Genomic DNA, 9,650 nt, shown 5'->3' with positions numbered 1-9,650 from the left:
AGCGAATAAACTCATCAATTTTTACTCGATTCAAAATTCTATCTTTCAGTTCAAAATTAAAATGAAATTGACATTTCATTCAGATTGCCATTAAAAAAGTAATTAACACCATGGTTGTCTTAATCTGAGATGTGCTGAAATGGTTGTGCACCGAGTCCCAAAGTCCACCGTGGTCATTTTGTCCATAACTGTATAAGGACAATTCGAAAAGTTTAAATATTTTATAAGTTTTAAGTATCTGGACCCATTTGTACTAGACTAAACTAGTAATAATTGAGTACGGGACGATAGAGAACAATATTTACTGCTTAGTTGTTGATTTGTAATCTAATATTTTTGTCCATAAAACCATTTTTGATACGCCTAATTGTGATTTTTATTAGATGAAACGTCCCAAAGAAACTATATAAAATTCACTTATTTTTGGAAATAAAATCATATTTTCTCTTTATGTTAACTGCTTTTATTTTTCTAGAATCAAATTATTTTACATACATAAGTTTATTGTAGTCAAAGTTGCTAATTCCCTTTGGACTTGAACAGGTTGTTTTAAATGAAATCTCACTGGTGATTTCGGTCTTTTGGCTAAAAATAATCGAAAATTAATTTTCCTAATAAATAAAGCAACTTTTTACTTTTAATTTGTAATTATTATTATTACCTTCTACTTTAACGGGTTTTATGAACTTTTTCATATTTTCTTTAACGTCCTCGTTTTCTATAACGACTGGAACATTTTTTAGAGTTTCACCATAATTATTTTTGCCTTCGCTCGTTACATCATTCATCAGCGATAAATTCTTAGAAGACGATTTACAGGATGATGTACTTTTTATTTTTTTAACTGTTTTTCTCCTTCGTCTTACACGTGCAGATTTATATTTTTTTGATTTTCTGGTCCCGATTAAAGTTATCTTATAGAGAAAAAAGTATAGTTTAACTTTGTAAATTAGAATGAAAAGTAACTTAAAGTTAGGCCTAGTTTTATAAGAAAGTTTAACGGTTAAAAATATGTTTGTCATAATACTGTTTTTAAATTAATAAGGTAAGTCGCAATTACTTGTTGGATTGGAATTTCCCTATTCACGACGTAGGCATTACGTTATAGTGACGTCATTGAACACAGTGTCAAGATATTGTACACGACCAGTACAGGCAGTAACCCAGAAACATATACATTACACTGTCAAACATTTTTAGCAATAAATTCCTTACCTCTTCTTGTATATAATTTTTACGATTAGATAATTCTAACACTTTTTTACACACGCTCTTCAATTTCTTTACGCGCTTCTTTCTGATTGCAATAACGTCATTGCTCAATCTAGCAGTTCTAAAACGATTAGAATATAGTAAATTTAAAATGCACATAAGAAAAGGTATGCTTTTGCTTTGTATAATACTTATTAAAAAGGATACGAGAACAGCAAGATCATTCAATTATTTGAGGAGTTCAGAAACTTAGGAACTCTAGGCTTTTCGCTTTTGGTTACGTGTATATATATATTGTATGTTATCTATGTATAAGTCATGTATTAACTACTTAGTAAATAATCATGTTATATATAGGTGGAAAAATAGTACTTGATAACTTTTGGCTTCTGATCTTCGGGATCATTAGTATCACTGCTATCCCAAATGTCTTTAAAAATCTTACGACGTTCTTCAAAACTGTCTGCAATGGCCGGGGCTTCCTCCATGTTGGTATGTTCTATATGAATCTAAATTATATTTATATGTACATCTTCCCTGTTCTATTGTCTTGTTAGTTTGGATGACAAACCTTGGACAACGGAGCCCTAGCTTTCAATCAAATTGACATTATGCTGGTTGGTCTCAAAAGATGACTTTACTTACCTACCATAAATAATTCTTATTTTTTATTTTTAAAACAAAGGAGCAGCAAGGAGATTTTAGCATGCCACTAAAATGTTCATAAATATCAATTTTGGTTTTTGATTTTAACAAGTTAATAAAAAAATATATATTAATGTCTAAAACTATAATATAAAAGGTCGTGAACAAATTACGTATTAAGTTATATTCTTTAAGTATATATTCTATATTCTTTTAGCCCACGTGCACCAGTTTCCAGAGAGTCTTCAAGTTCAAAACAGTCTAGAATACACGAACATTTTGAACGCGATGCGATCGCAACAGGTAGTTATTATTCCATACTACGCCAAGAGAGCGCTCAGTAGACGGCAGGCACTCGAGCAAATAGCTACACCATACAAATCGGTAAACTTACGGGCATTAAAAAAAAGATCTTAAGCCAAATTGAAATACGTCTATATAAATGCCGAGCAAATATGACCCTAACGCGTTATGGTTGGCACTCAGTGAGTACAGTGACGGAAACATATTCAGCGAATATCCGAAGTTACTTGCTGAATTGTTCAGTCAGGAGGATGCTGCGCGGCAGGAGGGCGACACCAGTGAGGCGGAGCGTCTTGTCCTGCCCAGCGACAGGGAATGGCGACTGCAGCAGTACTTCATGCTTGTCGACATGCAGAAATCTCTGCAAACTGAAAGGCATGTTTAGCTACATGAGCTCGAACCAACACATCACTGCAACTTATATTTTATAAACCGCTACGTAACGGTGTTCATTAAAATGCAATATTTCAATTAAAAACCTCAAGCATACATGACTAGAATATGGTATATCGATTTTTATACATACAGAAATGCTAATTGTGGAATGACCGTGACCCACACAATACATTCCCCATATGTATTTATAGGTTTCATGCAGCAATAACTTTGATAAAACATGTCTCGTACATTATATTACTATCAAAATATATCGAAGGAATCTAAGAGTTATTAATTCTGACTACCCTACGTAAAATCAGTGGGATGCAGATATTTTAAATACAAACCCAACTTAAGTAAACTTTTTTGTTTTATTTCGAGGAAAAATAACCAAGCGTCATGGATACAAAACAAAAGTCAGACAAATCAAAATTTTATGACAAGTGTATATTGAATTGTTACGTTTTTAAATTTATTTATTCTCCATTTATTACATTTCCATACAATTTTAATGGATAATTAAAGGGAATAAAAATCTAGACGCTGATTATACAACGAATCTGTCATGGGTACTTTTAGAATAATTGCATCTGTACAGAACGGAGCTTAAATGGATTATAAATAATCAATAGAAATGACTGTACACAGTAACCGATCACCGTCACAGTAAGATTTTTACTTTTTCCAGAATTTAAAACAAGCTATAGGTATCCTTCATCTATGAGGTCATCAGACTTTTTTCATTTTGATTCAGTTAAGAAAATTATCACTAAAGATACAAATGTTTCTTCCGTCGCTTGTCATTGCCCTGCTTTGTGGAGAGATTAAGCAGGTTTTAAAAAGCTTAATAAAATGTTGGCAATAATTATCGGACTACTCCAAATTATGTAAAATGAACTTATCAATATAATCGGATTGTTTTCATAGGGAGGATGATGTCAATAAAACCATCAAACAGGATTCCGAGAACATATCAGAAGAGTGGGCACCATGGAACCTGGAGCTGTGCGCAAAAAGTCCGAACGCGCCTCCGCCCGTTAATGTTAAAACCACTCCCGGACCCGCCTGGGACATAGGACAGGTGAATGTATTTGAATAACTGTGGGTCAGCCTCCTCACCATGACCTCCAGGTCCAGGTGAAGCCGTTATGCGGCGCAGACACGTCATCAACGCGTGGACTCTAAGCCATAACAACACTTCAAATCCACTAAATCTAGTGTGATGTCACTTTCATAAATGACAAAAACTAAACGATAAATCTAGATTTTCTAAGTTGAAATATCTATTTCAGGTTCTAAAAGCAGCCCGCTTGCTTTGCAAGCCTCCAAGGAATGTCGAGTTCACCGATGAACAAGAAATGCGATGCGTATATTCTCTTATCTATGATGTTTTCCGATGTAAGTATTTTAGATGCGATAATTCTACTAATATATTACGCTCTATGGGTGATATTGGCAGAGGGTACTAGTTTCATTATATAAGACATAAATACGCACAATTAAAGAAATAGTACCCTCTAGTTATAGTTTATTCTACGTTTTACCATAATTTCGCATTTTATTGCCCATTATAAATACTATTCCTTCATAGTTAGTGTTGTAAAGTCAAGTTATAATACGAAATACAAACGATTGCCGAAACCTCTGCAGGCATTTAACATAAGGTGACACGAATCGCTTTAGCTAACACGTTAAATGACAGGGTTTCCATAATTTTGGGTAGAAAATAATAGGAATATGTTTATAAATCTGCGACCAAACAAGTTATTTTATGGACATGGTCACGACTCTTAGCAATGATTATATCATGAAATATTTAAATGACAACTATTAACAGGAATATGCAATAAACTACATGGGATAGTAATTAAGACCATGAGACATATATCGTCAATCCAGACTTTTTACAGACCAGTAAAATTGAATAAAAAGTACAAGTTGACAATTTAAATTTGTAAACGTGTGGTTGCTATACAAAGGTATAACAGCTGTAAAATACACCACAGAGCGCTATGAACTACTTTAGGGGCGTTGGGAGTTATTTAAGTTTATCAGAACACGGTGTCGTGCGATAAGCGATGGCGTGCTTGTATTGCCTCACGCCTCACGCCTCGCAACCAGGAGTGTGGGGTGCGAGCCTCACGCTTGTTATATTGAAATTGTTATCACATTCTATCACACGAAACAAGAATGCTATAATAAAATGCGACTAGTTGAAAAACTTCACAAGTCTTTTTACTTCCAAGAAATAGTTTGTGTTTCATCATCCACTCTTTCTTAGTTTTCTCGTTTGATATTATAGTAGAAAAACCGTTTAAGACAATATTTTATGAACATTGGTATTCATTACATATGCTATAGCATCATATCATGTGATCGCAGATATGAAGGACTAAAAACGTCCATAAAACCTCCACCTATTTTATGTTGTTTATGACACTTTTATTGTTCAGCCCTTGGGTTTATGGAAAGAATATTTTGTAGCACGCGATTTAGAGCAATCGCTTGGTACAAGTGAGGTCATGCGAAACATATGTGGGGAATAAACCATAACAATATCTACTACGTTCCCGTAACACATTCCATGGGTTGTGTAAAAAGGAGCCATTAAAATATTGTATTTCGATTTTCACACTCACACATCTTCCTTTACAGATAAGTCCATTTTGGATCAAGCGATTGAGGATATCGATTTCTTTGGAGACTATCCGCAGGTAAGTCGTAACAATAAAGTGTTTTATTGTCCTGACTAGAAAATTATAAGCACATTTGCTACTGCGTAGTATAAAGAATTATTCGGATTATATTAATAAGATAAAATGTACCAAAGTAATGGATGCTATAAATCTTGCTTAGCCTTCGTGTTTTTTCTGCCAAGGTCGGACAGTCGTTAGTCTCGGTTAGGGCAGGTTCGACATGTACCGTCGGGGAATCGAACTTATCATATTCGCATTATAGGCGTCTCGTGACCGAGGGCATTTCTTTTCGATATGCCGAGGAAGCTCACGAAAATGTAAATTATATTTTTTGTGGCCGTTTTAAGCGAAAGTAACTGAAATCTTTTGTATCACGTTTCTTGTTACTTTCTTCTTTATTTTAATTGGGTATACATAAAATTTTATAGAAGTATTAAAAAAAAAATGTTTTCTAGTTTTGTGAGCACCAGCACGTTACCTGGCTCTTTCTAATGGAGTTAGCACGACGCAAGTGGCGCGCGCGTGGTCGCGACGACCTGGCACGCACGACCGCGCTGCTGCGCGACGCCGGCGCCCCTTTCCAAGACATCGAGCACGCCGTCTGGGATCAGAGGGTGCATTTTGCAGCCGCCATAGCAAGGATACGAATCAAGAACAAAGCGTACACGTAATGAAACTTATTTTTAGGATCGCTGAATCTTTCTGATTCTTATCTAACCAAAATAATATACGGAAGGTTAGTTTAGTAATATAAGAATGTTTATCATATGTATCGATTTAGACTGACGGACCTGCTGCCGCCGCACTTGCGCGAGGAGTGCGTGTCAGCCTGCGTCAACAAGAACACAGTGACCGGCTGGGTCAACACGTTCAAAGCCAAGTGAGATCATTTATAACGCAAATTCTACTAGCATTCTTAGTAGGAATCATCGCTGACCAAATCTTACGGCCACATTGGTAACATACTAAAACTAAACATGTAGGTACCATGTTTTTGTGGAGAAAAAGTGAAGGAAGTGTTCCTGTGTGCCAGCCTGTTGCCTTGTTTCAGGAAAGTTCCATTGCTTGTGAAGCGACTGCACGAGCTGGGGTACTCGTATAGCAGCTCGCGACAGCTGTGCGCCGGAGAGTACAGATTCGATCGTGTTTGTCCCAGGTATATCAAATAAACGACAGACTGTACTCTGTACATCCTCTTAACCATTAAAACGATGAGAATCTGATAAATTGTATTTTATTTATCAATATTACAGATTTATCACACTACGACCGCCTGATAACGTAAGCATTGGACAACTGGATCTTGTTAAAAGTGGCATCATCGTACTACAGGTAATCAGTTTATACATTAAGTTTACGGAACTCTGAGCTACCATTGCTCGAATTGCTTCCTCAAAGCAAGCAGAAATGTATTTTATGACCTCAGCTACATTTAAAATCGAACCAAGCCGTCACAATGAAAGCAATTGTATATATTTAGGAGCGTGAGTTTTGCGAGGGTGCATCAACGCTATGCCGCGCGCTCCGTGCGAACGCTCTCCGAGGCGTGGTGGTACAGACGCACGCGTGCTCGCCTCGGTGCTCCGCGTACCTAGCGGCGCAGCTACGCGAGCTGGCGGCCGCGCTGCAGGCCGGCACGCCGCCCGCACCCGCAACACCACATCTCGGAAAACTTGTCGTCTTTGGGGCGGGCGACAAGTTAGTGCAGATCAAAACTTTATTTATAATAAATCGATAGCTACAATGATAGAGAGCTAAACAAGAACGGATATGGTGATGCTTTTCTACAGAATTATTTTAATAAATGCTTGCACATTACGTCCGTGGTGTGATGATGTGACTTGGTACTTTCACAGTCGTTTTACTAAATAAAATCCACTTCAGAGTGGGTAGCTACGTAAGCTCACTACGGGAACTGGGTATCGAGGCGTCGGAGGCACCCCAGTCGGGCGCGCCGGTGTACGTGCTGAGCGAGCCCGTGCACGGCGAGTCCCCGGCCGTGGCCAGCGCGCTTGATGGAGCCGTCGCCGCGCTCGCCACGCCACCCAACTCCTACTCCGCCGTCACTGACCCCATCGACTTGGTGTGCGGTCGCGGAGGGGATCTCGCTATGCTCGAGGTAATATTACCGAATCTAAGTTCAAGTAAAAAGTTTAGTTTAAGTAAAAAAAAAATATTTTCATTGAATAGATAAATCATGTTTCTTTTAGATCCTCACAGAATCTCAAATGGACGTAAAGGGCAAAGCACGAGTACAATCAATACTGGAAGAACAGAAGAAAACATTAAAAACTCTTATGTCAAAACCACAGGTAATAGACGTTTTTAAGGCTTGCAAAAGATGGATACCTTTACATTCCATAACATAACATCGCATGCAGTGGACGAATGACAGATGAAACATTTTGACATTTTTAGATCCAGCTGATCCTGTACGAGACACACTCAGCTCTGGAGGCAGAGAACCAGGCGCAGGTGACGCGAGCCGTCGCGGAGGCCAACCGGCTGGCGCGCGAGCGGCACGCCCTACTCCGCAAGAAGCACAAGGACCACGTTGTTAGTAACACGGTTTTAACTTCATACATTTATAATATATATCATGTCCGAAGGTAATCGGATGATTTTGCATTACTCGTTGTAATTTTCCAGGTAAAAAAGCCAAAGGAAGGAATAGAATTATCAACGACAGATTCTTCTGAATCTATAGATCCGATGCAATCGGATTTCAATAAGAATGATTATGAAGAAGGTTATTCAAGTGATGATTTAGATAAGGAACAAAAACAAGCGGGTTCTGCAGGTGCACCAAACATTTTAACAAAGCAAACGGATAACTCGCCTCCCATGAGACCGGGGACAACTAACGCCAGGCCCATACCAGAAGACAATACCTCTGACTATATCGTACCGAGGGATCCTGATAAAGATAGTCCTGATGTTTACGTAAGTATTCCAAACGATCGATTTATTTAATTTTTATATTTTTCCAAGCATAAGATAAATTTTGCTTTTGTCAAATGAAAATATTAAGCGCTAAGAGAGACGTTCTTAATACTCGCAGGTGCCAGACTGTGACTTATTTGAAATTCAGACATTACCAGGATTAGGGAACGGATTGGACATCAACTATATTCTAGATAGAGATGGCTGCTACCTCGGTCTCATTCAAAGAAAGGTATTTTTTTTTGCATTATATAACGTGATGATGTTAACTTGTTGCATATTGATATAGCTTACGAATCCCGGTGCTAATTCGTTTAAAATAGGAAATAACCCGCCTCGACGCGAAATACATGATCCGCGTGGCGGAAGAGCGCGGTCTGTTCGGCGGGTCGTCGGAAGCCACGCGGCGCAAGCGTGTGGAGACGCCCGCTGCGCCCCCGCGCCGCCGCCACCGCAAGCAGGCCGGCTTCGAGGTAAACTCTTTCTTAGAACAATGCCTATCAAATCGGTCTCTTGAGAGGTCGTGGTAAACTACATGATCGAGCTGAATTTTCCTGCTATGCGACCGAATATAAACACTTTTTGGCGTGTATCACCTTAATAATTTGGGTTAATTTGGAAATATTTTTAACGAACATATATGGTCGTTTGGGTCGGTAACGGTAGTATAACATGAAATCAGTTTTCGGGCGTCAGGTGGAGCGGGTAGCGGCGCCGACGTATGCGTCCCTGGTGCGCGCGCGGCGACGTTGCTCCGCGCCCGCAGCGCAGCCAATGCACGACGCGCACGACGCGCACGACGCGGGCGAGGTGGCGCGCGTGTGCTCGCGTCACGCGCGTCGCATCGCCGCAGCCGCTATATACACAGATACAGCATGCTCGTGCGATGCCAGACACAGGTACGAACAGTTTATTAGATCAGTACCAAACAAATAAACGATATAAGGAGTAGAAATAAAGATGCAAGCGATATTTACAAATCGCAAACATATATTTCAATAATTTGCAGTTCAATTATTATCGACATTTTCCACATTAATTAAAACATCATTTTTATTACAATTGATCAATGATCTATTCCTTAAGACTGGTAGAAGCAAAACGAAAAAAAGTATCTTCTTAAACGTAAGTTTCTTTACAAATATGTTCAGAACAATTCATTGCAAATTTCCGCTGTCAAAGCGGAAGCATAAAAAGGAAAGTTTTCAATAAAATATTATTGAACGCTGGTTTTGCTTCCACATAATTTATCAATATTTTAAATATAAAACGCGTATTAAGAATTATGAAATACCTCGCAGGCCAAAGAATCGTCTGCGTCGCGCCTCCGCCAACCTGCCGCTGCTGCAGACGGAGTCCCCGCCCTGCCGGCAACCCTTCCCCCTCGCCGTGCACGACCTCCGCCTCAACACCGTCAAGCGGAAACTTATCGCATCCTAATAACCGTATAACATATTGCTATCCCTCTTTTCA

At 38.8% G+C, this 9,650-nt stretch overlaps 2 protein-coding genes across 3 annotated transcripts; one reads left to right on the top strand and one right to left on the bottom strand.

The window, feature by feature from the left end:
- Window positions 1–448: 448 nt before the first annotated feature.
- Window positions 449–1,854, bottom strand: LOC106113417 (uncharacterized). The gene is made up of 4 exons (XM_013306159.1): window positions 1,585–1,854; window positions 1,216–1,333; window positions 662–914; window positions 449–585 (listed from the first exon to the last, which is right to left on the bottom strand). The coding sequence occupies exons 1-4, from the start codon at window positions 1,698–1,700 to the stop codon at window positions 488–490; spliced, it is 585 nt and encodes a 194-aa protein (XP_013161613.1). The 5' UTR covers window positions 1,701–1,854; the 3' UTR covers window positions 449–487.
- Window positions 1,855–2,957: 1,103 nt separating this feature from the next.
- LOC106113426 (uncharacterized) lies at window positions 2,958–9,640 on the top strand. Of its 2 annotated transcripts, XM_013306171.1 has the most exons (17): window positions 2,958–3,204; window positions 3,466–3,619; window positions 3,831–3,936; window positions 5,194–5,252; window positions 5,690–5,901; window positions 6,016–6,114; window positions 6,286–6,390; window positions 6,488–6,566; window positions 6,715–6,932; window positions 7,119–7,353; window positions 7,445–7,546; window positions 7,653–7,790; window positions 7,884–8,177; window positions 8,296–8,409; window positions 8,501–8,650; window positions 8,874–9,076; window positions 9,479–9,640. In XM_013306171.1, the coding sequence occupies exons 1-17, from the start codon at window positions 3,173–3,175 to the stop codon at window positions 9,615–9,617; spliced, it is 2,439 nt and encodes an 812-aa protein (XP_013161625.1). In that variant the 5' UTR covers window positions 2,958–3,172; the 3' UTR covers window positions 9,618–9,640. The 2 variants fall into 2 exon arrangements, with proteins under 2 accessions (XP_013161625.1, XP_013161626.1); XM_013306172.1 differs by lacking the exon at window positions 9,479–9,640 and having other exon boundaries at window positions 8,860–8,936.
- The last annotated feature ends 10 nt before the right edge of the window (window positions 9,641–9,650 follow it).

Source organism: Papilio xuthus, unplaced genomic scaffold (genome assembly GCF_000836235.2).
Source record: "Papilio xuthus unplaced genomic scaffold, Pxut_1.1 DF828258.1, whole genome shotgun sequence".
In the NCBI taxonomy this organism is placed as follows: domain Eukaryota; kingdom Metazoa; phylum Arthropoda; class Insecta; order Lepidoptera; family Papilionidae; genus Papilio; species Papilio xuthus.
Note: the sequence above shows the minus strand (reverse complement) of the source record. Positions and strands in the feature narration are given on the sequence as shown.

What these genes read in the sequence shown, in the direction of transcription:
- LOC106113426 (XM_013306171.1), top strand. Translation starts at nt 3,173, where the DNA reads ATGACTGTACACAGTAACCGATCACCGTCACA. An exon ending in GTGGCATCATCGTACTACAG is followed by an intron (nt 6,567 to 6,714) that starts GTAATCAGTTTA and finishes GTATATATTTAG; the next exon opens with GAGCGTGAGTTTTGCGAGGG. An exon ending in TCGGTCTCATTCAAAGAAAG is followed by an intron (nt 8,410 to 8,500) that starts GTATTTTTTTTT and finishes CGTTTAAAATAG; the next exon opens with GAAATAACCCGCCTCGACGC.
- LOC106113417 (XM_013306159.1), bottom strand. Translation starts at nt 1,700, where the DNA reads ATGGAGGAAGCCCCGGCCATTGCAGACAGTTTTGAAGAACGTCGTAAG. An exon ending in CAGAAGCCAAAAGTTATCAA is followed by an intron (nt 1,334 to 1,584) that starts GTACTATTTTTC and finishes TAATCGTTTTAG; the next exon opens with AACTGCTAGATTGAGCAATG. An exon ending in AAAACCCGTTAAAGTAGAAG is followed by an intron (nt 586 to 661) that starts GTAATAATAATA and finishes GATTATTTTTAG; the next exon opens with CCAAAAGACCGAAATCACCA.